Source organism: Amblyraja radiata, chromosome 6, assembly GCF_010909765.2.
Source record: "Amblyraja radiata isolate CabotCenter1 chromosome 6, sAmbRad1.1.pri, whole genome shotgun sequence".
In the NCBI taxonomy this organism is placed as follows: Eukaryota; Metazoa; Chordata; class Chondrichthyes; order Rajiformes; family Rajidae; genus Amblyraja; species Amblyraja radiata.
Window position 1 is genome coordinate 48672728 of NC_045961.1, and position 27884 is coordinate 48700611.

Here is a 27884-nt window from a genome sequence, read left to right on the forward strand (position 1 = left end):
TCAAACGTCAACTTTGAAATGCACTGCCTAGTTTGGTAATTTCAAAACTGAAAACATCAGTATCCTCATTCTTCAACCATCCCGAAATTTGAGAACTCCCCATTTGATACCTCACTGGAGCACGAGGAAACTAGGGGCTGTAAGAGTTCAAACAGAAATCCCCAACCACCATTACAATTTTCAAAGGCAATGAGATACTAGTTATATACCAAGTTAGATGTGCCCTGATCAGTCAGGATATGCTATATAAAGTTTTGATAAATCAATTTCACAGCTATACTGATGGTCATGGTAATCCGAATGAGGCCTTGTTCCACACCGACAACAGTGCTGGCTCTATTATGCTTGTCTTTAAACTGACACCATCTTTTCTACTCACCAAAAACATCCACTTCCATCTCTGTAATATTGCCCATGTGTACTTTAACCTCTCTGCTAACGAACCCTCAAGTATCCATGTATCTCCAGACTCAATTTCAGTGTTTTGAACAACTGATCAGCCAATGCAACCTAATAACTTTAACATCCAAATCCCGTGACCTGAAAATTTATCCCAGACAGAATAGCTATTTACTAAACACTGGCTCACTGTCCCAAAGTTTCAAAGACAAGACCATAAAACACAGCCTGGGCAAAATTAGGACATTCAGACCATTGAATCTACTCTGCCATTTGATCATGGCTGATCTATTTTCCCTCTCAATCCCATTCTCCTGCCTTCTCCCTGTAATCAAAAACGAGTACTATTTAAAGTACTCTGTTCTGCATTTAAAATGCTCGAGACCTTGCCCTTCTTTGTAAATTTGATCAGTCGTTTTAGCAATCCTAGATATGGGTTTCTCTAACTTTCATCTTACACATCTGCCATCAGCAACTACAACTTAAGCATCCCAGATCCTACATTGAAATTTTCTTCTCAACTTTCCCACTTCCTGGTTATTCATCAAAACTTGGTTTAAAGCATATTGATCATTTAATTATCCATCGAGATAGACTGCCGCTGGGATAAAGAACATTTGACCAACTATGTTTTTGTGAAGCATATTGGGGCAATTTCTGTAGAAAATGTGGGATAGTAAGATCTAAGAGAATGTACTAAACAATGCTGAACTCCAGAGACCTCCCTCACCTTTATTTATATTAAAAAGGGGGTTTCTGATATTCACATTCACCAAGGTTTTGTAGAAAGATGAACCAGTGTGACTTTAATTAACTGACCCTATGTTTTTACAAGATTTTTATTTATAATGCTGAATGAGAACACAGGAAACTTTCATCTGAAGAATCATTCTTTAATCCACCAAGGCGATAAAATATAGTTGAGTATATTTTTTGCAATATGCTAACTTTAGAGAAACCGTGAGCAAATATTCATGATTTAATCATCAAGCTCAAAATTCAAATACAGTAATATGTAGAAATAACCAATTTCATAAATTGATCTGCTTTACATTAAAATGCAACACAAACATAACACAATATGTTATTATCACATGGTTGCAGCTCAATGCTCTGTTAATCAATTGTTATACTAAAACATTTTTGAGTACAACAGGTAAAATTGTATTGACTAACATCTATATCCAAGTTAAAACCAGTAATTTAAGTATATATAGACATGTTTGCACAAGCTCGTAAAACTAAGATTTTTATCAAACTGCAAATGTTAAAATCAAAAATGTAATAAAGTATTAAATGAACAGACAATGTTAACATTTAGTTTTATATAACTGCAACTTATAAATGCAGTGCATCATTGATCATAGATACAAGATATCACTCCTGACAGAACCTTGAGGGTCATGTTTCATTTGTTGTCTGATTTCAGCTTTGCCAGAGCAGCCAGATGCGCCTCTCTCCACAGTCTTCGAGCATTGAGGCTTTCTGGATTCGGTGAAGTTTTTTGAGACATTGTCTACATTGTCGAAAAAATATACAAATTTGATTATATATTTTAAACATGTTGATTAGAACAAATTACCATTTCACAAATAAGTTCAACTTTTCAAATGTATGCTTTATTGTAAAAGTCAGTATCCAGTTAATTAAGTGACATAGACACAAAATGCTGGAGTAACTCAGCGGGACAGGCAGTATCTCTGGAGAGAAGGAATGGGTGACGTTTCGGGTCGAGACCCTTCTTCAGACTGATTAATGAATTGACTAACTAAGTGACCTATTCTACTGAATTTAAAAATACAATGTCATATTTATGATCATTGGTTGGTTATAACAGACATTCAAAAGTGTAATATTTCTGTTTTTTTAAGCATTATCTCCCTTACATGCCATGGCCCACCTGGTAGACCCGAGGGCTTGGTGGTCAGAGTGATCTTGCCCGAAGGCCCGTCGGTAGGCATGGACCACCCGAAGGCTCAGCGGATGGCGGAACTGGGATGGAGCTGGAGATGCGGGGAGCAAGCGCCAGTAGAAGGGTGATCTTGGATAATGCCTCCAGCACCTTCAAGGTCGGTTGCAGGGGGCGACCCCGAGACACAAAGATGGCTGGACGAGGAGAGGGACACCAGTTCGCGAAAACTGCTCCAGTACATCGAGCACGTGGGATGATCGGATTTTGGACTTTGGAAATGGTGCCAAAACATGGCGGCACCTGTATATCTAATATATGTAAAACAAATTTCACTGTGCAGATGCAATTGGGACAAATAAAGCACCATTGAACCATGAACACACAGGTCAACATTCAACAAAACATGAAAGTGGGTTCATTGCTCCAAAATGGGCGGTCACGGTGGCGCAGCAATAGTTGCTGCCTTACAGTGAATGCAACGCTGGAGACCCGAGTTCAATCCCGACTAAGGGTGCTGTCTGTACGGAATTTGTACGTTCTCCCCATGACCTGCGTGGGTTTTCTCCGAGATCTTCAGTTTCCTCCCACACTCCAAAGACATACAGGTTTGTAGGTTAATTGGCTTGGTAAATGTAAAAATTGTCCCTAAAGGGTGTAGGATAGTGTTAATGTGCGGGGATCGCTGGTCAGCGCGGACCCGGTGGGCGAAGTGCCTGTTTCCGCGCTGTATCTCTAAACTAAAATCACTGCTATTGCTATTCAGAAAGCGCATAAAAAGTGTGTAAAAATACCAAAGTCACCCAAAAGTACAATTGCCACATAATTTGAGGATTTTATTTTCTACACCACTTCCTTAAAGACTGGTAGTGGAAAATTCCCCATTGCCATTTCTTAATAAAGATGCTTTCAATGCTTTGGATATAAGCAATACCTATGACAACCAGGGGAATTGTTTATTTTCCACCGTTAATTCGAGCTGTAGATTATAATATTATTCCAATCAAAACAGTTTAGAATATGTAGTTTCTTAAGGGTTCGAAGAAGAAAGCATCAAAAGGCACAAACAACAAAACAAACGACCACAACTTCTTCTTCTTGCGTATGGCGTGCACAGCCTAAAGTTGGAGGACAACTTGTTCTATTTGATCATATTTGATTGAGCACGCCATGCATTCGTCGAAACAGGGTGGACCACGTGAGGGTTGCAATCTTCCACCCCATGACCACAGCAAAGCAGCAGCAATGGAAATAGTAAATTTTAAAAAATCATCACAAAATGCTGGTGTAACTCAGCTGGTCTGACAACATCTCTGGAGAACATGGAGAGGTGATATTTCTGAAATGTCACCTATCCATGTTCTCCAGAGATGCTACCAGAACCACTGAGATACTCCAGCGTTGTGTGTCTTTTATGTTAAACTAGCATCTGCAGCTCCATGAGTCCAAATGAAAATGGCCTTTTGCACACTGCAGATATTTTAAACTGGCCTCTTTGATAAAATCCAAATCCACTGGCTCTTCGGAGCGAAGCTTATGATCTGATATAACCTGAGATGTATAAATCTAAAAAGTTCCTTTTGAACCTACTAGCTATAATAAGCCTGATCTTCAAAAACTCAAAGGGTTTCCACTTACCTGGTTAATTTTCTCCATAACTTCACCAGAAAATTCAGGAACAGGTCCAAAGGATGATAAGACTCTTTGCATTCCTTCATCATACCGCTCACAGTAATTCTTGAGCCCTAGAAAATTATTAAAATTTAAGGAAACTAGACTATTTAGCTCCTCCACAAATGTGGGGAAATCTACTCTATTCAAGGTTTCAAAGTGAGTTTATTGTCACATGTACCATTTAAGGTACAGCATATTAAGCTCCACCATTCTCTGAAAACTGTTTGGAGTGATAGTATTTTTGTGGGAGGTGGAGGGGTTAGAAAGTACACGCATAAGTTAAATTAATTAATAGATCAATATTTTGTTTCAGGTAATGGGTTTACTTTCTTGACTAGGGCTAACATGAATGGATAACAAACTAATTTGTCTCCTCAAGCAGATTTTGCTTCCATTGACATCCAAGAATTTAGAAGTAACATCATAATTTGACTCGTTCTTTAAAGAAAAACATCTGGTTAACTTTTCCCCAGACAGTTTAATACATTACAATGACACTGAAATAAACAATTATAACATTGAAGGCCAACTAAACCAGTTGATACTGCTCTGCCATCATATCTCATGATCATCCAATTCCAACATCGCTCGACATCCGAGCATCCAAAATGTATTTTAGCGTTGAATTTATTGATCAAGGACAATTCTCTCTTGCAAGAAATTGAGCTTGTAATCTACGTTGTCCCCATTCCAATGAGAATATATATTTTTGGGAACAGAGTGAAATTGCGCACAGTGCTGCAAGAATAGTGCTTGCAGCAAATTTTCTATGCTTCGTGTTATCTTTCTTGCAATAAACCACAATGTAGCATTTTCTTCCCAGTTACATGTTAACACTTGCAGGAACTTAAGAAAATGAACATAATCTTTCATTACAATAAATATTATTAAAATGAATATCTACACAATGGCCTTGGTTGGCCTATGTTTTATGTACATCTATATAACTAAATCTCTGATCTTGACCGCTTTTGGCCGACTGTGCTGCGATTTCTGAGAGAACGTCGCCACCTACGGCCGTCATTTTTGGCCACCTCGCTCAGAGCCCCCCTCCGCCGTATGAGTGCAGAGGATTTTTTCCGTCGGTTAAAAATTAGAGAGATATTAATGTTTTTACAAAATTCCCCATTCTTTCTGCTGCCCCCGCTGGTGGCAGGGGGAGGGACTATAAAACCAGGAAGTGTCGTGCCTCACCCTCTCTGCCAGACCCAGGAAGCGAGAGGGTCACGGCTCTCTGAGCTGCAAATATCACTGAACGCACGTCTACTTCACGGTGAGTCCCCTCGATGTGGCTGTAAAGTGGCTGCAGCCCAATTGTTTACCTCGCCTTTTTAACAAGTTTGTGTTCACAAAATGAATTTTGGTTGTCGGGTGGCTGCAGCCCAATTGTTTGCCTCGCCTTTTTAACAAGTTTGTGTTCACAAAATGAATTTTGGTTGTCAGGTGGCTGCAGCCCAATTGTTTGCCTTGGCTTGGCTTTTAAAATCATTGCAACAGTTGGATGCCAGCCCAAGCATCCATACGGCCCACAATGTGTATACTAGCCCTCTGGAAACCAGTACCTTCAGCCCGCAACACCCATTCTAGCGCAACAGACAGCCCCCCCCCCCCACTGGCGAGCAATATTGGAATTGGTGGAGAGGTGGAATATTGCGTTGGTGACCAGCCCTCCCGTGTGATGCTGGGACCCAACGGGTCCCACTTAGTCTAGTATACTACTGTATGGAGACATTTCAGACCTGTGCATTGTTCAGGTTACTGTTCTCAAGGATAGAATACTGCAGTAACCCAGGGGGAACCTAAAATGAATTGTAAATGGTTGAGAACCCAGCACAAATCACCATTGTTGCACCCATTAGTAATTACCACCGTAGGGTGGACCACACCAGCACTTACCTTCTGCATTGAGATGAATGGTTTCGAAAGGTCCCATAAAGGCATATCGCATTCCTAAACCAGCAGACATCACAAGGTCTACATCGTCAGGTGACAGTACACCATCCTGAAGTAAGCAGAAGCATTGTTATACCGTTTAAGAAATGCAAGGGCTATCTGAATGGTCTGTTTAAAGGCACATTAGAAAATTGAACTATCAGGAAAGTGAGAAAAATTAAAAAGGGCTCATGTTGAATTTTGAATATAGTCTATAGTTTAAAGATACAACGTAGAAATAGGCCTTTTGGCCCACCGAGTCCACGCCGACCAGCTATCACCCGTACACAAGTTGTATCCTACACTCTAGTGACAATTTATAGAAGCCAAACCTGCACATCTTTGGGATGTGGGAGGATACCGGAGTACCCGGAGAAAACCTATGTGGTCACAGAGAGAACATACAAACTCCATACAGACAGCACCCGTGGTCAGGGTCAAACTCGTGTCTCTCGGCGCTGAGGCAGCAACTCTACCATTACACCACTGTGCCGTCTTCAGGTAAGCCAGGCTTTTTAATGTCAAATGAAGTTAGAAAGTGGCTGTGTTAAAACCAAATATAATCCTTCAATAACATAAAAGAGACCACACCAATTTTATGTGCTAGAAAATTGTCATATTTATATCTACACAAACTTGGACAGGTCCAGACATTAAAACTTTGTACCAATATCTTTACTGTTCCAAATAGTCAACTCTGTGGCTTTGCTTGCAACCAGTATCAGTATTGGTAAAATTCCACACATCTGAAGTGTTCTCAGTTTCAGAACTGTATTATGCAAGTTAAATTTAAAGGGCATTGTTAAAAATCAACAATTCAAGGCTTGCACAATACCCATTTGGTGATGTTTCAACTATCACCAGTCAATTCAATTATAAACTTAAACTAACATTATTAGAACAACTGCTGAATTAGCTTACTAGTGCAAGATTGTGATCAACAAATAATTAACTCATGGCATTTGAATAAGTCAGATCGTCATGCCTCTGTGGCTTATGTCACACTGATTAAACTGGCAAAATACATTTAAAGCCGCAGCACCCATATTTTCACAAATTTTGCTTGAATTTGAGGGAAGGAAGGAAGAATTCTCCACAGAAGTTTCTGACTTGCTCAAGTATCACCAGTTTTAAATAACCTTTGAAATGTGGTGTTTAAGTACCAGAGGATACTCTTGTTTCAAAACATTTTGTTATTTTAACACTAATGAAATTATTTAGTTGCTGAAAACAAAAAAAATCTGGAAATTAGCAATAAATCAGAAAATATTGGAAATATTCAACGGATCAGGCAAGCATCTGTGCTGAGAATTCATTCTTGCGGGACACTGGTATTGAGAATTATCGAGAGGTTTTGTCACCTTTCTTCACTGATTGGGATCTGCAGGTCAGGAAGAGATAGATGCTGACTCCTGGGTCTATGACTTTGGAGATGGCCTTAGTTGGAATTATGGCATTGAAGGTGGAGTCAATAAATAAGAATCTGATGTAGGTACCCTTGTCACCCAGATGTTCATGGTGAACTCACAAATGTCTTACGAATCTGATTGAGTTTGTGAAGAAGTACCTAAAAAAGTTGACGAGGGCAAAGCCGTAGACTTTGTCTATATGGATTTCAACAAGGCCTTTAATAAGGTTCTGCATAATAGGCTGCTCTGGAATGTTAGATTGCATGGGATTCAGGGAGAGCTAGCTGACTGCATTGAAAATTGGCATCATGGAAGGAAGTAGCAGATGAAGCAGAGGGTGATGGTGGAAGGTTGTTTTTTGAACTGGAGGCTTGTGACAAGTGGTGTGCCTCAGGGGTCAGTGCTGGGGATAATCCCAAGAGGTGGAAAATGTTGTACTATTCAAGAAAGGCTGCACGGAGAAGCCTGGGAACTACAGTCCAGTGATCCCAACATCTGTGATCAGAAAGTTACTAGAGAGTATTCTGAAGGGTAAGATATACAGCATTTAGATGGACATGGGCTAAGTGGTCTCAAAGCAGGTGGGAACCTCAGAAAGGCGTATGAAGAGGTTAAAGATGTTCGCGAATATTCCTCTTTAGTTTTAGAGATACAGCGTGGAAACAGGTCTTTCAGCCCACTGAGTCCGCACCTACTAGCGATCGCCGGAGACAACACTATCTTACACATCAGCAACAATTTTACCAAAGCCAATTAACCCGCAAACCTGTACATCTTTGGAGTGTGGGATGAAACCGGAGCAGCCAGCGAAAACCTAAGCGATCACAGGGAGAATGTACAAACTCCGTATGCATACTCCTGACCCATAGTCAGGATCGAACCCCGGTCTCAGGCGGTGTAAGGCAGCAACTCTACCGCTGTGCCATCCTACTGATTTATTGATGATGTTTACTGATTGCATTAAAAAATAATTACATTTCAATATTTTCTAAACACCTAAATAAAGTTCTGTTGAAGTTTCTACAACCTCAAAGATTAACTGATGATTTAATTGGTATGTTTAAGATGATGAAACACAGGAGATGTACAGGAACTAATCTTTTTAATTGGGAACACACAATCTTAAAAAGAGTACAAAACCACTTTGGAATGAAGTCAGGAAGCAGTCATCTTTTCAAACATAATTCACACAAAGGGCTCAGTCTTTGGAATATTTTCTCCAAGAAGCAGTGGGTTGCAAGTTAAATTTTCAAAGTGTACATCAACTTTTTATTAGGTAAAGAAAACAAAGGGTAAAGGTGAAAGCTAGAGAAGCCATAATTTGACCTGAATAGCAGATCAAACTCAAGAGATTGACTGACTATTTTTGATATTGTTCTGCAGGGACAACCAATTCATCAGCTACCCTATAGATCAGTTTAGTCATCAGGGAAGAGTTCGGATTTGCAGCAAGACAATACTGGAAGTCACACAGGGCTGCCAACATTGGGTGAGAGTTGGGAGTGAGAAATTGCGAGAGACCAAGCCCGAGGGAGTATAGCGACCGGGGGGGGGGGGGGGGGGGGGGGGGGGGGGGGGGGGAGAGGAGAGTGTCCCCCTCCCATTGGTATGGAACATTTGCATTTTTCAGCTTGAAATTGTGCAATATAGTGCATACTGTAGCGAGTCTTTTAACTCACACTTGAATGCAATATATATGCTTTAAATTGGATTGGAGCGTTTTTGAAATGGGGGAGGCTGTGCGATCACTGATCACTGGCCTTGGGGGTACCCGGTGAGGGAGTGGAGCAACCGAGTGGGGAGAGGGTGTGGAAGAAGGGAGTCCCCCGTCTCAGGGTAGGAACCTTTTTGAAATTTGATGTATTAAAATCATGTTTTAGTGCACTGTAGAAGTATGATTTCAATGTTTTTTGTATGAAGTATTTTTAAGAGGTAACTTTTTAAGGGGTAGCTTTATCCACACAAAGGGTGATGGGTGTATGGAACAAGCTGCCAGATGAGGTAGTTGAGGCAGGGACCATCCCAACATTTAAGAAAAAGTTAGATTGATACATGGATAGGACCGGTTTGGAGGTATGGACCAAAAGCAGGTGGCGTAGCTGGGACATTTTGGCGGGTGTGGGCAAGTTGCACCGAAGGGCCTGTTTTCACACTGTATCACTCTATGACTACATTATACCTCCACCATGCATGAATGCTTCAAAATCAAGTGATCGAGTTTTATTGCCATATACTCAAGCATAGAAACATAGAAAATAGTTGCAGGAATAGGCCATCGGCCCTTCGAGCCAGCACTGCCATTCAATATGATCATGGCTATTCATCTAAAATCAGTACCTCTTTCCTGTTTTTTCCCCATATCCCTTGATGTCGTTAGCCCCAAGAACTAAATGTAACTATCTCTTGAAAACATCCAGTGAATTGGCCTGCACTGCCTTCTGTGGCAGAGAATTCCACAGATTCACAACTCTCTGCGTGAAGAAAGTTTGTTCTCATCTCAGTCCTAACTGGCCCTCCCTTTATTCTTAAACTGTGACCCATGGTTCTGAGCGCCCCCAACATCGGGAACATTTTTTCTGCAGTTACAGTAAGTGAAAATCTAGCAGGCAAGCAGGATGCTTTCACCAACCACCCCCATTTGAAGTCTACTATCTTCCACCGTATCTACCCAGTGCTTGGTACTTACTTCCAGCAGCCACTGGTTGTCCTCCAGGATGCATCGAGCCGCAGCCTGATCCATGCCGGTCACCTGGGCGAATTCGGCACAGAGACTCTCACGGCAGCGGCGCAATGCTTCGACACCTCCGACGGCCCAGGACTCTTGCACTGAGGCTGCTCCATGGCCGGAGCTGCAGTGAGCGACTCGCCAGCCCGGCAAACACTTTCCAGCCCCGCTCCCCGTCCGCATCTGTCCCTGCCGCTGCTTCCAACACCCGCGGCCCATGCAGTTGATATGAGTTTTTAAATTTTCGTTGATCACAGAATTTCTCACAACAGAGCGAGAGAAATTTGTGATCAGCGTGAGAATTTGGTGAAATGCGTGATTCTCATGCTCAATGCATGGGAGTTGGCAGCCCTGCCTCTTTATCCCCCTCTCCCCCCTCCACCTCTCTTTCTCTCCCCTCTCTCTCCCACCTCTCTCTCCTCTCTCTTCCACTCTCTCTCCTCTCAACCCCCCTCTCTCTCCCCTCCCCCTCTCTCCCCTGTCTCACCCCCTCACTCTCTCCACTTCCCTCTCTCTTCTCCCTCCCCCTCTCCTCTCTTTCCCCTAACTCTCTCTCCCCTCTTTCACCTAACTCTCTCTCCCCCCCTCTCTCTCCTCACTCTCTTTCCCTCGATCCTCCCACCCCTCTCTACTCCCTACCACCCTCACTCTCCACCTCTGCTCTTCGTCCCCTCTCCTCTCTCTCCCCCCTTCTCGTTCCCCTAACTCTCTCTCCCCTCTCTTTCCCCATAACTCTCTCTCCCCTCTCTTTCCCCTAACTCTCTCCCCCTCTTTCTTCTCTCTCTCCCCTCTTCTCTCTCTCCCCCTCTTCCTCCTCTCTCTCTTTCTCCCTCCCTCTCTATCTCTCCCTCTCTACACACTCTCCCCTCTCTCTCTGTCTCTCCTCTCACCTCTCTCTTCCCCCCCTCTCTCCCTCTCTCCCCCATTTCTCCCTCCCACCTCTCTCCCCCTGGCTCTCTCCCCTCTCTCTTTCTCCTCTGTCTCTATCTCCTCTCTCTTTGCCCCCCACCATCTCTCCCCCTCTCTCCCTCTTTTACCACCCGTCTCTTCCCCCTCTCTCTCCCATTTTCTCCTACCTCTCCACCCCATCTCTCTTCCCTCTTTCTTCCCTCACCTCGCTCTCTTCCCTCTCTCTCTTCGCCCCCTTTCCCACCTCACCCTCCCCCCTCTCTCCCCTACCTCTCTCTCCCTCTTCTCTCTCTCCATTCATGCCCCCTGTCTCTCCCCTCTCTCTCCTCTCACCCCCCTCTCTCCCCCCACTGTCTCCTTCCCCTCTCTCTCTCTCCCCCTCCCTTTGAGAGTCTGTCCCTTCGGCACAGAGACTCTCGCGGCAGCGGCGCTTCCGACGGCTCCGCGGCCCGGGACACTCGCACTGTCCGGAGTGCTCCATGGCCAGAGCTGCAGCGAGCGACTCGCAGCGCCGCAAACACTCGACAGCGCCGCAAACACTCGCAAGTCCCGGCTCCCCGCATCTGTTCCCGCCGCTGGTTCTGCTCCCATCCCTCCAGCAGCCCCTGCTATCCAACACCTGCTGACCATGCAGTTAATCCGAGTTTTGAAATTTTCGTTGATCATAAATTTTCTCACCACTGAGCGTGAGAAATTTCTGATGAGCGTGAGGGCGTGAGAGTTTGCTTGAGGGCGTGAGTCTCACGCTCAAAGCGTGAGAGTTGGCAGCCCTGAGTCACGGTTGAGCAACATTCAGGAAGAAATTGCTGTGGCAGGATATTGGGCAAGTGCCATTGATGTCAAGTCTGATCCTAACAAACAGGTTGAAGAATGGGAATGAAACTTTGATGGTGAAGAAACATTAAACATAGGTAAAAAAAAACACTATGCAGCTGTTATATAGGCAGGAAACACAGGAGATTGTGAGGATATGTCAAGAGTGATGAGATTAGGAATTAGAATATAGTAACAGAGAGAGGGAGAGGGTGGGAGAGAGGGAGCGGGTGAGGGAGGGGGAGGGGGAGGGGGAAGGGGAGGGAGAAAGAACGAGAGAGGATGAGAGAGAGGATGAGAGAGAGAGAGAGATAGAGAGAAAGAGAGCGAGAAAGAGAAAGAAAGAGTACGAGAGGAAGATATGTTAAGGCTCTGTAAGCTTGTTTGGGAACAGTCAGTGCATTGTATACAAATACAGTATATACAGTTGCTTGAAATGTGAACATGGGACCCTTGTAGCTGATTAAAGAGCAGAACCTCTAAATATGTACCCTGAATTATTTCTGGTGCCACGTGTAATGATTTAGAATTAGGAAGATAGGTCAGATGAATGTGTAACTAAAACAATTTCTGGATCACTGGCACCATTTCTGGAGACCAATGACCTGTTCAAGCTTGGCAGGTTGCAGTGTACTTGCTTGGGTCCAGCACCCAAGTGTGTTGGGGACAATTTGAACTAATTTGGCTGGGGAAGGAGGAACAATGTAGATTTACAATTGGAAGGGGAGATGCAGTCAAATATAAAATATGTCCGCAAGGAAACATTGGATTATACATACCTCTTATCTACCCTAGGTGAATAGTGTGAAAGAGACTGACAGTTAACTCAGAGCTGGAAGAATCCCTGACCCAAAACATGACTTGGTTTCTCTGTCTACAGATGTTGCCGACTGAGTTCTTCCAACATTTTGTTAGGTTCTGAAAAGTTTCCAGACCTGAAACATTAACTGTCTCCCCCCCCCCCCCCCCACCACAGATGCTGTTTGATTGGCTAAGTTCTTCCAGAATTTTCAGAATTTGTTTGAGATTCCAATAGGGCGGCAGTGGCGCAGCAGTAGAGTTGCTGCCTTACAGCGCCAGAGATCCGGGTTCGATCCTGATTACGGGTGCTGTCTGTACGAAGTTTGCACGTTCTCCCTGTGACTATGTGGGTTTTCTCTTGGTGCTCTGGTTTCCTGCCACATTCCAAAGTCTTGCGGGTTTGTAGTTTAATTGGCCTTTGTAAATTGTCCCCAATGTGTAGGATAGAACGAGTGTACGCGTGATCGCTGGTCAGCATGGACTCGGTGGGCAGAAGGGCCTCTTTCCACGCTGTATCTCTAAATAAGCATACACAATTTTAATTGTGTTCCTATAGAGAAACGCAACCAACAAAAAGGCAGGCACAACTAGGGCCCATCCGAGTGCCCATGGCTACATATCGCTTACAACCTAACGGTATGAACATCAAATTCTTCAATTTTAGGTAACACCCCACCCCAATTTTTTCTCTCTTCTTTGTCTTCCCACCACCCTCTCTTCCAGTGTGCACCCATTCTTCCACAATCTCACTCATCTTCCACCGCCGACCTCCTCATCCCCTTCTGCCTATATCCCACCCTCTGGCTTCACATTTCACTCTTTTTCTCTTCATCAACACCTTTTTGTCACTTTGTTTCCTTACTTGTCTCCGATAGTCCCCTTTTGTTTCCTTTTCATCTCTAGCCTTAGTCCACCGACCTGCCAATCAAATAACCGTCCTTACCGGTATATATCTATGATTTGCCACGCTTTGTCCCACCCCCATCTTTTTCTACCCCACTATAATCTCTACCCCACTACTCCTAGGGCAAAACTTAAAATGCAGCGACTAAAAGTAAAATACCGTAATATTTCTACATTTTTGAGGTCAGGTAGTGAGATCTTGGGAATTAAATATACTTTCCCTCCATCTAGTCGCAAGGTAGACCTCATTCCTGCTCTTTTAAATTACCCAGATCTATAATATTTGTTAATATCATGTCATTATAAACAATTTAATTGCCAGTAAAAATATTAATCTGCAATAAACATCCAATGCACATTTTTAAAGCATCAGACATCTTTAGGATGTTCAGCTCTCTTCATCTCCAAGAACACAGTTTCTGTGGTAGCTGAGACATACAGTGTATTCAGAAAGTATTCAGACCCCTTCACTTTTTCCACATTTTGTTACATTACAGCCTTATTTTAAAATGGATTAAATCTTTTTTTTTTTATCATCAATCTACACACAATACCCCAGTATGAAGAAGCAAAAACAGGTGTTTAGACATTTTTGCAAAGTAATTAAAAAGAAATAACTGAAATATCACCTTTACATAAGTATTCAGCTATGACACTCAAAATTGAGCTTAGGTTCATCCTGTTTCCATTGATTATCCTTGAGATGTTTCTACAACTCGATTGGAGGCCACCAGTGGTAAATTAAATTGATTGGACATGATTTGGAAAGGCACACACCTGTCTATATAAAGGTCCCACAGTTGACAGTGCACGTCAGAGGAAAAGCCAAGAAGATGAAGGAATTGTCTGTAGACCTCCGAGACAGGATTGTGGCGAGACACAGATCTGGGGAAGGGTATAAAACAATTTCTGCAGCATTGCAGGTCCCGAACAGCACAGTTGCCTCTGTCATTCTTAAATGGAAGAACTTTGGAACCACCAGGACTCTTTAGAGAGCTGGCCACCCGGCAAAACTGTGCAATTGGGGTAGAAGGAAGGTGAGGTGACCAAGAACACGATGGTCACTCTGACAGAGCTCCAGAATTCCTCTGTGGAGATGTGAGAACCTTCCAGAAGGACAACTCTATCTGCAGCACTTCACCAATCAGGTATTTATGGTAGAGTGGCCAGACGGAAGCCACCCCTCAGTAAAAGGCATGACAGCCTGCTTGGAGTTTGCCAAATGGCACCTAAAGGACTCTCAGACTATGAGAAACAAGAATCTCTGGTCTGATTAAACCAAGATTTAACTCTTTGGCCTGAATGCCAAGCGTCACGTCTGGAGGAAACCAGGCAGCGCTCATCACCTGGCCAATACCATACCTACGGTGAAGCATGGTGGTGGCAGCATTATGCTGTGGGGATGGTTTTTCAATGGCAGGAACTGGGAGATTAGTCAGGATTGAGGGAAAGATGAACAGAGAAAAGTACAGAGAGGTTCTTGATGAAACCTGCTCCAGAGCGTTCTGGACCTCAGGCTGGAGCGGAGGTTCACCTTCCAACAGGACAATGACCCTAAGCACACAGCCAAGACAACGCAGGAGTGGCTTCGTGACAAGTCTGCGAATGTCCTTGAGTGGTCCAGCCAGAGCCCGGACTTGAACCCGATCGAACATCTGAAGGGACCTGAAAATAGCTGTGTATTGATGCTCCCCATCCAACCTGACAGAACTTGAGAGGATCTGCAGAGAAGAATGGGAGAAATAACCCAAATACAGGTGTGCCAAGCTTGTAGCGTCATACCCAAGAAGACTTGAGGCTGTAATCGTTGCCAAAGGTGCCTCATCAAAGTACCGAGTAAAAGGTCAGAATAACTGTGATATTTCAGTTATTTCTTTTTTTAATTACTTTGCAAAAATTTCTAAACACCTGTTTTTGCTTTTTTATTATGGGGTATTGTGTGCAGATTGATGATTAAAAAAATGAATTTAATCCATTTAAAAATAAGGCTGTAATGTAACAAAACGTGGAAAAAGTGAAGGGGTCTGAATACTTTCTGAATGCACTGTACATACTTGAATTTTGTCTAGCATTAGGGCTCCGTTTCATTATTGTTCCAGATTAGAGTAATACTGTTTTATGTCCAATTATTATTTGAGCATCCCGAAGATGTGCGGGTCTGTAAGTTAATTGGTCTCTGTAAATTGCCCTCAGTGTGTGGGGAATGGATGCTAAAGTGAGATAACATAGAACTAGTGTGAATGTGTGAGCCTGTTTCCATGCTGTATCTCGAAACTAAATGCCATTAAGGGCTCGCCCTACATGCACATGTTTTCACTCAACCACTGCTCTCCTTTTACTTCCAATCTGCTATCACCCTGGAAGCTTTCATATCCTGGAATCCGTGCTGTGCAAAACCCTAAATTTAACTTTAACTTATTCAGAAGAATTTGGAGATAATGATTAATTTGAAGAAAAAAGGTAGAGCAAACACTGCAGCTAGATGCAGACTTTAGTCAGTCAGTAGCAAAGCTCATTAGGAACTGTTCTGGCGACCTTTAGCATTTACTGCCTCAGTTGGCTTTACAAACTTTATCCCTGCATTAAATGCTTGAAAATGTGCCCTATTAAAATCCAAACATATTGGTACTTATTAACTGCACATTCCAACTTAAAATTGCAAATACATTTAAAGTTCATTAAATTTAAAATTCAATGTGGTGAGTCTGTCTTAGTTTGAAATGGTTGCAAGGAGGCATTGATTTGTAAACCCCACAGGAAATTTAGTATGCTTTTGTTTGCAGAGCGTTGGTGTCACCTAATCAATTGTCAACTCTTTTCAAACCATCAACATAGGCATTGGTTCTACATATATATTCCCCGGCTACCATCACAACTGTATCCTCCTGCACCATCACCCCTATCCTGTAATTTCTGTGTCCTTCCAATCGCTCCTGAGCCCATGCAGTAGGATGAAGCAAATTATTTGTGATTTGCTTCATACACCCCAACATCATACACCCCAAAAACTTCAGGCACCCCAAATTACAGGTACCTCACGTCTTACGCTATGTTTAATTTATGTGTTTTTGCAATAATTCACTTGTTCCTTTAATACCAAAGTTTGATTTGCGCATTCATATTTTCGAAATAATACACTCAAATTTATTGCTGACAGCCTAGTCGCATTTATGTTTAATTAACACGTTTTGGAATTTTGTGCCACATTTCAAGAACGCAAACCCCGTGTCAAACGTGAGGTGCATGTAGTTTAGTTTCATTTAGAGATACAGTGTGGAAACAAGCCCTTCGGCCCACCAAGTCCGCACCGACCAGGGATCACCCCGTACACTAGCACTATCCGAAGCACTAGGGACAATTTACAGAAGCCAATTAACCTACAAACCTGCATGTCTTTGGAATGTGGGAGGAAACTGGAGCATCTGGTGAAAACCCACATGGTCACAGGGAAAACGTACAAACTTCATACAGACAACAACTCCACCGCTGCGTCACTCTGCCGTCTACGGATGTCATTCATACAAAAACGCTCAATTTTCCAAACTGACAATCTGAAGGATATTGCTCCCAGAGAAAGTTAATATTAAAACAGATTCTGGAAAAATATCTCCGATTTCCTTGCCTCAGTTATTATTAAAGAAACAAATCAAGCATAGATAGTGCTAACTTTTAGTAATTTTCAGTATTTTTCTCATCTCTGAGTTAGTGGCGTGTACGTTCCATTCAAAGTCTTTCCATTCAAAGTGTAAATTGTCCCTAGTGTGTAGGATAGTGCTAGTGAATGGGGTGATCGATGATCGGCATGGAACCGGTGGACTGTTTCTATGCTGTATCTCTAAAGTCTAAATGGTCACTGGCTAGAGATGAAAACAGATTAGTGCTGTGGTTAGATTTAAGGACTCTTTACTGGGATGCCTAATGGGGAAAGTGTGCATGCAAGCAATGGTTTATGGTATAGTCATGGACTTGTTTAAAGCAATGTATTAAGCAATTAACACATAGTAGCATTGAATGTAAGCTTAATTAATGAGAAGCAGTAAAAAAAGCATTGTAGAAATTGTGAAATATTTTGTTTTAAAAACAAAAAAATACAGGAAAAAAAAGCTGAGGTCAGATATCTGGTGATCATGTTTTCACATTCTAGGTTGGTAAGGATAGAAAAGAATGTTTAAAGTACATCATTTTATTGATGCTTTTTTTTCTTTAAAAAAAGGCACCGGAGAGATAACTATAAGGATATTAAAACAGGAAAGACGTGGAATGAAAATGGAAGAGTTTACGAAGAAAACTTGGGTAGAAAAAAAATATTTTCTCCTTGAAGTAGGTCAGGAACAATGAAAAAAGTCAAAACTTGTTTTAAGAGAAAGCATATGCATTGTTTAACTATTCAGCTAAGAAACAGGATTAGGTCAGCTATTATATTAGGATGAGGAATGTCAATAAAAGAACAAGAGTGTGCAAACCATAACTGGAAACGATACAAACAAGTATCCTAGTATACCATGTGTCTGCACTGTTGTTGGCAATTTTCCATGGTGTTCATAAAAGAAAGTAGTGAAAAGAGTGTTAAACATTTCATTTAATATGAATGTGAATAAAACATGTAAATATGGAAAGTTGTAATATAACAGTGGACACATTGGAGACGTAGTTGAAACTCAAGGTGCGCACTATACTTGGCAGTATTATGTCAGGGCTGTGAATTGGCTCAAGAAATTGTAAGTCTGCACGTGACGTTTGTTTCAATGTTCTCAAGATTTCTGTAGATTTCTGTGCATGGCGGATGTGCGGGAGTGGGCGCCATCTGTGTATGGCAGCCTGCCCGCAGTCCGTCTCTACACCTTTTTTAATTTTATTTTATTCTAAGTCCTGTTAAAAAATGTTAGTGGAGGTCTTCTATGTGGGGGGTGGGGGTGGGGAAGGGGGAAACTTTATTTCTTAGTCACCTACCTGGTCGGAGAGGCAGCATCCCTCCAAGCTGCTTCTTCGCCCCGTCCTCGCGGTCTACCATCGAGAATGGAGCGGCGTTTCCTGTCGGGACCGGCCAGGACTACAGCTTCGGCGGATGTGGCGCAGCGCTGGGATACCAACACGGAGCGGGCGATGCCTTACCGGGTCGCCGTGCGGTAAGCTCCGGAGCGTTGTGGCCGTCGATCCCAGCATCGCGGAGCTGGGGCTGCGGGCGTCCGGCCGCGGGCGGTGCTGGATTTGGAGCGTTGCAGAGCCAGGGATCGAGTTCACCAGGGTCGGAGCTCCAACCGGCGCGGCCTGAGGATTACGAGTGCCCCGGTCTCCAGGGAGGAGGCAGCCGCTCCAGACTTTTCCAAGCCGCTGAGGAATGTTTCACCCGACGCCGAAGTTCCATCTTCACGGCAAGAGGGCCCTGAAAATCATCGGACTGGCTGCACGGCCACAAATGGGCCCCGACCTCGGGTGTTTCACAGAGGAAGAGGACTTAACTTTCTGGTGCCTTTCCCCACAGTGGAAAGTTTTGATTCTGCTGTGGGGGGACGTTTGTGTTGAACTCTATAATGTGTTGTGTCCATTTTATTCATTTTTTTTAACCTTTTTCTATGGTTTGTAATGGAACTTATTATTTAATTTATGTAAAGCACGTTGGTGTCAATGCGAGTTGACTTAAAACGTGCTATATAAATAAAACTTACTTACTTAAGACTAAGAAACAGCAAATATAACCACCAACAGCACTCCCCTCCCGAAGGAAAACAAAAGAGATTGATTACCAAACAATCTAATTCTAGGCTTCCAAGATTAACTTCCATTATTGGAACCCTATTAAAGATATTATGAAGAGATTACAGAGGTCTACCTTAACCCCAAAAAAGCATGATTTTAAGAGAGGTCTTTCTCAGTACATTGATTGGATTTCCAAAGTGATGTGAAACATTGTAGATGGGTGCCTTTTACAAAAGGATGCTGAAGCTTGGAAATGTACTATTAGGAGGCTGGAGGGGCTACAGGTCAATCTTAAGGATCTTGTATATATGCCTTCTATTTTTGATATATCGATGTTGTTAAAGGGAAGACCTTAAAAGAAAGATGAAAGCATAATGGCATCCCATTTGTACTTTGAACTCCACTAGCTGCAACTTTATTGACCTGTGTCAAGGAGGCCGTACAGATTCAAAGAGGGATGATGATGATGATGAGATACAAAGTGCACTGTTAAGGTGACGGGAAGATAAAGATAAGATGTAATTTTAAACAACAGAATAATTATCTGAAGCACCTTGACTAAATATGATCCTGAAGACTGCAATGTGCCTAGTTGAAAGAGGAAGTGTTGTCCATTAAACTCTCAGTGAGTTTAATGGGGGGGGGGAAATGTAGTAACAAAGCTCAACAAGGTGAGAGTGGCTCTGGGATGGAGCATTAAAAACGATGGACAAGTACAGTGCCCTCCATAATGTTTGGGACAAAGACCCATCATTTATTTATTTGCCTCTGTACTCCACAATTTGAGATTTGTAATAGAAAAAAAATCACATGTGGTGATTAAGTAAATTCTACCTATGATAGTCAATTTGAAGTAATTCTTAGATGACAGGTTATCTGGAGTATGGGAATCATGAATGGTTCGTTCATGCTGTGGTATGTAACTTGCATCACTTGTCGCTGGTTCCAGGCAAACAGCAGGGGACAAAGAAAGATCGCTTGAAAGATTGTGATGAAGATGGAATTTCAGGAATAATTTAAGTCTTTAAGCAATGCAAAATCAGAGAGGAATATTTCAAAACATTAATTTTATTACCATCAAATAAAACATATTTGCTTTTATTGTTTTGTGTCCTAATCCTATTTTTGATTACTGTCAATTGGGAATTACAATGCCACAAGACACACAAAAGAATTCACCCTGTGTTCCATCTAGTACAGTTGTGACATTTGATTAGCACCAGGTGAATGCATACGATCCTGTGGCTTTGGGTTTTACTTTTTTCAATGTTTAGGTTTTCTTCTTCCAATGTGGAGGAGTCTACTCTTAGGAAAGTGGAAGGAATGAATTCTCCCATCTTCTGCTTATTGTGCTGGAGCATCAAGGTGCAATTTATTTAAATAGCTATACTTGTATACTGCCTCAGTTTAATCTACTATTTTACACTCTTGTACTTAAGTATGATTGTGCATATTAAGACTCTTACTGAACTATATGCAAAAATAAATTTTACTGCACCCAAGCGCAGTGTACTGGAGGTTGCAGGGAGACCTGATAAAAGTATATAACATTATTAGAGGCAGAGATAGGGTACACAGTCAGAACCTTTCTTCTCAGGATGGAAAAATCGAATACTAGAAGACAGTGCTTGAAGGCGAAAGGGGGAAAGTTTCCAGGAGACGAGCAGGGCAGGTATATTTCCCTCACACTGAGGGTGGCGAGTGCCTAGAAATTACTGCTGGGGGAGTGGTTGAGGCAGATACCATAGTGGCATTTAAGGAGCTTTTGGATGGGCATTATGGGAGGATGAGGGGGAATCTTATAGAAGTGTACAAAATCATGACAGGAATAGATCGGGTAGATGCGCTGAGTCTTGCCCAGAGTAGGGTAATCGAGGACCAGAGGACATAGGTTCATGGTGAGGGGGAAAAGATTTAATAGGAATCTGAGGGGTAACTTTTCACACAAAGGGTGGTGGGTGTATGGAACAAGCTGCCAGAGGAGATAGTTGAGGCTGGGACTATCCCATCTTTTAAGAAACAGTTAGACAGGTACATGGATAGGACAGGTTTGGAGGGATATGGACCAAGCACAGGCAAGTGGGACTAGTGTAGCTGTGACATTGTTGGCCGTTGAGGGAAAGTTGGGCCGAAGGGCCTGTTTCCACACTCTATGGCATATGGATGTGTATGGAATGGAGGGATTACGGATTATGTGCAGGCAGGTAATTGTTGTTATTGGCATTATGTTCAGCGCAGATATGGTGGGAAGAAGGGCCGGTTTTACTGTAATCTTCAACATTCAATGTGACAATAAAGTAGCATTGATTAATTGAATCTTAACATGTTTAGAGTTCTTAATCACAGTTCTTAAATTCCAGAATTTTGACTATATATATTTGTGACTATTTTCATGATAAATACCCAATTAACTCATCATAACTGCGGAGAACGCTGAAACATTTTCAAATACATTAACAGGAGTAGGCATACATACCTTAACAAGTCTCCATGACTCTCCAATAATTGCATATTGAATCCGATTCAAAACAAATCCATCAATCTCTTTGGCCAGCTTTACTGGCGACTGGCCAATATCTTTCATAAGCGTGTAGGTTTGTTCCAGAACAGCAGGATGCGTTTCAGGATGAGGAACTAGTTCAACTAGAGGTATGTAGTAGGTTGGATTCACCTGAAAACACAGCAATTTTTATTCCAAATTTTCTTAAAGCAACTTTATAGCATTGCAAAATTTACTTTGGTAATAAGAAAGACCTTAGTTAACACATAATACCCATTATGTAGTGAGAATATAGCTCCACAATAAAGTACTCTAAAATAAATTAATAATCACAGAGAATCATAGAATCGTACAACACAGGACCAGGCCCTTTCAACTAACCTGGTTCTTGCCAACCATAATGCCAATCTATGCTAATCTTATTTTCCCACAATCGGTCCTATCCCTCTATTCCTTTCCTATTCAAGAACTAGTCCAAACACCTTTTAAAGTTTGGAACTATATCGGCCTCCGCTGACAGTTCATTCCAAATATTCACTACCCTCTCTGTCAACTCATTCCTCAGATCTCCATTGAATTTTTCCCTCTTACTTACAGGTTGCAAATCATATCCTGCTAGTAAAGAAATGTAGATCCCCATCTCAAGATGAAGGGTTGCAACACAAAAGAAAGGGAATTCTACAATCTCATGTGCTCACAGTGACTGATACCTGCGTTCGATCCTGACTATGGGTGCTGTCTGTACGGTGTTTGTATGTGCTCTCTGTGATTGCGCGGGTTTCCTATGGGTGCTCCGTTTTCCTCCCACATCCCAAAAGCAAGCTAAAACGCTGCAGCAAATAACTGAGCTTACAAATCCTGCGCTTGGCTTGTGGATGCTTCACTCCAAGGGAAGAATGTAATAGAAGATTCTTGCTGAAAAAATCTACCAGCACACACAAAAAGCAGGAGTAACTCAGCGGGTCAGACAGCATCTCTGGAGAAAAGGAATAGGTGATGTTTCGGGTCGAGACCCTTCTTCAGACCCAGCAGAATCAGACTTCTACATCCCGTTACGCATGCAAAATCCTGAAATTGCTGTCATTACCCGGCAACTGGTGGCAGTTCCACAGGTCTGCCAGTATTTACCAGCAGGGTCTAGGCCAATATATATTATACCAATGGACCATAAAAAAAAGTTGCTCCAGACCTAATGCTGAAATCAACTTGTTTCAATCTTTAGTAGAAGCAGGGAACTGCAGATGCTGGTTTACAAAAAAAGACAAAGTGCTGGAGTAACTCAATGGGTCGAGCAGCATCCTTAAAGAATATAGATAGGTAACGTTTTGGCTTGGGACTCAAGAGGAATGCTGCCTGACCTGCTGAGTTACTCCACCACTTTGTGTCTTTTTGTCTCGATCTTTAGCTTTTTGCGAAATAGACAATAGACAATAGACTAAAGGTGCAGGAATAGACCATTCGGCCCTTTGAGCCAGCACCGCCATCCAATGCGATCATGGCTGATCATCCACAATCAGTACCCCGTTCCTGCCTTCTCTCCTGCCTAACTCTGCTATCCCGAAGAGTTCTATCTAATTCTCTCTTGAAAGCATCCAGAGAACCAGCCTCCACCGGCAGAGAATTCCACACACTTACAACTCTGTGTTTAAAATGTTTTTCCTCATCTCCGTTCTAAATGGCTTACCACTTATTCTTAAACTATGGACCCTGGTTTTGGACTTCCCCAACATTGGGAACATGTTTCCTGCCTCTACCGTATCCAAACCCTTAGTAATCTTATATGTTTCAATAAGATCTCCTCTCATCCTTCTAAATTCCAGAGTATACAAGCCCAGCCGCTTCATTCTATCAACATATGACAGTCCCGCCTTCGTGGGAATTAACCTCGTGAACCTCTGCTGCACTCCCTCAATAGCAAGAATGTCCTTCCTCAAATTAGGGGACCAAAACTGCACACAATACTCCAGGTGTGGTCTCACTACAACTGTACAACTGCAGGAGGACCTCTTTGCTCCTATACTCAACTACTCTTGTTATGGAGGCCAACATGCCATTCACTTTCTTCACTGCCTGCTGTACCTTCATGCTTATTTTCAGTGACTGATGAACAAGGACCCCCAGATCCCGTTGTACTTCTCTTTTCCCAACTTGATACCATTTAGATAATAATCTGCATTCCTGTTTTTGCTACCAAAGTGAATAACCTCACATTGATCCACATTAAACTTAGTTATGTTTCTCAGCACTGTCTGGTTCCCATCCCTCAGCTGACCTACCTTAACTACTCCTGAGGCCCTCCCTCACCATTGTAGCAGTTGAAGGATTCTCCACCCATCACTGTACCCCACAGACCACAACTCAAAGCCACGATCCTCAACCAACCTCTGGACCCAGCCACCAACCTGTGGAATCCATCGACACAGATGGATAAGTCAGTGGATATTTTTAAGGCGGCAATTGTCAGATTCTTGATTGGTAAAGGGTTATGATTGATTGGATTGTGGGGAGAAGGCAGGAGAATGGGATTGAGTGGTAAGGTAGATCTGCCATGATTGAATGGCAGAGTAAACTTGACAGGCCGAATGGCCAAATTGTGCTCCTCCAACTTATGAACATGAACCCAGCCCCATCATAGGATGGGGGTTGCATCACCCTTCACCGCCCACTCGCATCCTCCAGGGACCAGTAACCTCACTACCTGTCCCTCAGACCACCGCCACAACCCTCCTCATGTCTCTCTCTTCACCCCCCTCAGTCCCTCTCCCACTACTCCCCCTCGATCCATCCCTCCTTCTCGCTCCCCACCCCCCGGGTTCCTCTTCCCCCCTCTCTCTCTCTCTCTCTCTCTCCCCTCGATGTATGATAGAATTCTGAATTATATGTAGCCCTACTGTAAATATCATTAAACTTTTAAATACTTGTTCATAACATGGTCACAGAAATAACAGAATATGTTCCAACTTTACTTAATGTTTTTTGGCAAGGACCAAAGCAACCAATGTTGTCAACATTTTTGCCTATAAGTTTAATATTGTACTTTAGCCAGTGAAGCGAGTCATGTTAGGCAACTCGATATTAAAAATAAATTAGACTTCGGAGCTGAACCAATGAAATATTTTTGTTGCAACATGCTTCTGTAAAGCAATTCAAACCATTTTGTTTAAATCATTAAAATATATTTATCACTTAACTTCCAGAGAGATGTAATTAATATTAAACAGTCTTCCTGTACCTTTGGACATCCTTGTCCAATCACTTCATTTAGAGTTATAAAACCGTACAGCATGGATATAGGCCCTTCAGTTACCCAACTGAGCTCTTTGCCCACTTGCCTGGCCCATATCCTTCCAGACCTTTCCTATCCATGCATCTGTCCACATGTCTTTTATTTGTCATAATTCTACATATCTCTATCACTTAATTATTAACTCATTCCATGTGCGCACCACCTTATGTGAAAAAAATTGCCCTGGAGGTCCCTTTTATGTCTTTTCCTCCTTACCTTAAACCTGTGCCCTCTAGTTTCAGACTCCCCTATTCTTTACTTTCACTTTACTTTCATGATACAATGTACATCGACCGCGGTCATCCCATACACTAGCTCTATCCTACACACTAGGGTCAATTTTACAATTTAACCAAAGCCAATTAACCAACAAACCTGTACATCTTTCGACAGTGGGCGGAAACTGGAGAAAATCCACTTGGTCACAGGGAGAACGTACAAACTTTGTACGGACAGCACCTGTTATCAGGATCAAACCCGGGTCTCTGGTGCTGTAAGGCACCAACTCTACCGCTGCACCACCATGCCGCCCCAAACTCTGGAGAAAAGGCTGAGGCAATTCACCCTATTTATCTCCCTCAAGGTTTTATAAACTTCAATAAGGTCTTCCCTTAGCCTCCTCTGCTCCAGAGAAAACAGACCAAGCCTATCTAGCCCCTCCTTACAATTCAAACCCACCAGACCAGGTAATATCCTTGGAAATCTTTTTTTGCGCCCTATCCAGTTTAATTTAATCACGAGTATATTTTTACTCGTGAACATTTTTCACAGTGTTGAAAAAAAGTCACGAGTTTACTGGATTTCCCGAGTACTTACCGTTACTCTTACGAGCCGCTACGGGACATTCACGAACTCCTACGGACCCGCTACGGACATTCTCCGAGTTCGAATCAGGGGAAAACTCGGGAGAACTCTTGATTTACCTCGTACAGTGGGACAGGCCCTTGACAGTGCATTCAGAAAATATTCAGACTCCTTAACTTTTTCCACATTTTGTAACGTTACAGCCTTATTCGAAAATTGATTAAATTCTTTTTTTTTTTAACAATCTAAACACAATACCCCATAATAAAAAAAAGCGAAAACAGGTGCTTAGAAATTTTTGCAAAGTAATTCAAAAGAAATAACTGAAATATCACATTTACATGTATTCAGACCCTTTGTTGAGGCACTTTTGGCAGCGATTACAGCCTCAAGTCTTCTTGGGTATGACGCTACAAGCTTAGCACACCTGTATTTGGGTAATTTCTCCCATTCTTCTCTGCAGATCCTCTCAATCTCTGTCAGGTTGGATGGGGAGTGTTGATGCACAGCTATATTCAGGACCATCCTGATCGGGTTCAAGTCCGGGCTCTGGCTGGGTCACTCAACGACATTCACAGACTTGTCACAAAGCCACTTCTGCTTTGTCTTGGCTGTGTGCTTAGGATCATTGTCTTGTTGGGTGAACCTCCGCCCCAGTCTGAGGGCCAGAACGCTCTGGAGCAGGTTTTCATCAAAGATCTCTCTGTATTTTGCACTGTTCACCTTTCCCTCAATCCTGACTAATTTCCCAGTTCCTGCCGCTGAAAAATATCCCCACAGCATGATGCTGCCACCACCATGCTTCACCGTAGATATGGGTATTGGCCAGGTGATGAGCGGTGCCTGGTTTCCTCCAAACGTGACGCTTGGCATTCAGGCCAAAGAATTCATCAGACCAGAGAATCTTGACCAGAGAAAGTTTAATCAGACCAGAGAATCTTGCTTCTCATGCCTTTTGGCAAACTCCAAGCGGGCTGTCATGTGCCTTTTACTGAGGAGTGGCTTCCGTCTGACCACTCTACCATAAAGGCCTGAATGGTGAAGTGCTGCAGATATAGTTGTCCTTCTGGAAGGTTCTCCCATCTCCACAGAGGAATTCTGGAGTCAGAGTGACCATCAGGTTCTTGGTCACCTCCCTGACCAAGGCCCATCTCCCCCGATTGCTCAGTTTGGGCAGGTGGCCAGCTCTATGAAGAGTCCTGGTGGTTCCAAAGTTCTTCCATTTAAGAATGACGGAGGCCACTGTGCTCTTCGGGACCTGCAACGCTACAGAAATTGTTTTATACCCTTCCCCAGATCTGTGTCTCGACACAATCCTGTCTCGGAGGTCTACGGACAATTCCTTCGTCTTCATGGCTTGGTTTTTGCTCTGGCATGCACTGACAACTGTGGGACCTTATATAGACAGGTGTGTGCCTTTCCAAATCATGTAAAATCAATTTAATTTACCACTGGGGACTCCAATCAAGTTGTAGAAACATTTCAAGGATAATCAATGGAAACAGGATGAACCTAAGCTCAATTTTGAGTGTCCTAGCAATGGGTCTGAATATTTATGTAAATGTGATATTTCAGTTATCTCTTTTTAATTACTTTGCAAACATTTCTAAACACTTGTTTTCGCTTCTTCATTCTGGGGTATTGTGTGTAGATTGATGATAAAAAAAAATGAATTTAATCAATTTTAAAATAAGGCTGTAACGTAACAAAATGTTTAAAAATTGAAGGGGTCTGACTACTTTCTGAATGCACTGTATGTATGGGGATAGTCTTGCTGAGCTGTATGCAAAAAAAATATTTCGCTATATGTACCTGGTACATGTGACAATAGAGAAACAGTATTCCAAATGTAGCCTTCTGAACATTTTCATGTGCTTATGTTAAGACCACTTTTCTCTAATTCCTTCATTATAGCACATAATGAAGGAATGTCTGCCAAGGGCATTGATTCAATGCATTCCCATAAATTTCTTACTGACTGGACTTTCTTGCACTTATCCTCACTGACAGTGCAATATAGCTTTTTTTTTTTTAAAGAAAGGGATTCAGTATTCAGCAATTTACATATATATTTTGTAAAGAAAAGGATAAAAATTGTCCTTGTTGAGTAGATAACTGGCGAG

General features: G+C 42.5%; 1 protein-coding gene across 1 annotated transcript in view; it reads right to left on the bottom strand.

Moving 5' to 3' along the window:
• Window positions 1-1228: 1228 nt before the first annotated feature.
• The window catches only part of cryl1 (crystallin lambda 1), a 45510-nt gene continuing 18854 nt past the window's right edge, over window positions 1229-27884 (bottom strand). The window contains exons 5-8 of the mRNA XM_033022735.1: window positions 21648-21842; window positions 5879-5984; window positions 3947-4053; window positions 1229-1915 (exon numbers count right to left, since the gene is read on the bottom strand). Of these exons, the coding sequence (XP_032878626.1) occupies window positions 1808-1915; window positions 3947-4053; window positions 5879-5984; window positions 21648-21842 (516 nt within the window). The 3' untranslated portion in view covers window positions 1229-1807. The remainder of the gene's footprint in view (window positions 1916-3946; window positions 4054-5878; window positions 5985-21647; window positions 21843-27884) is intronic.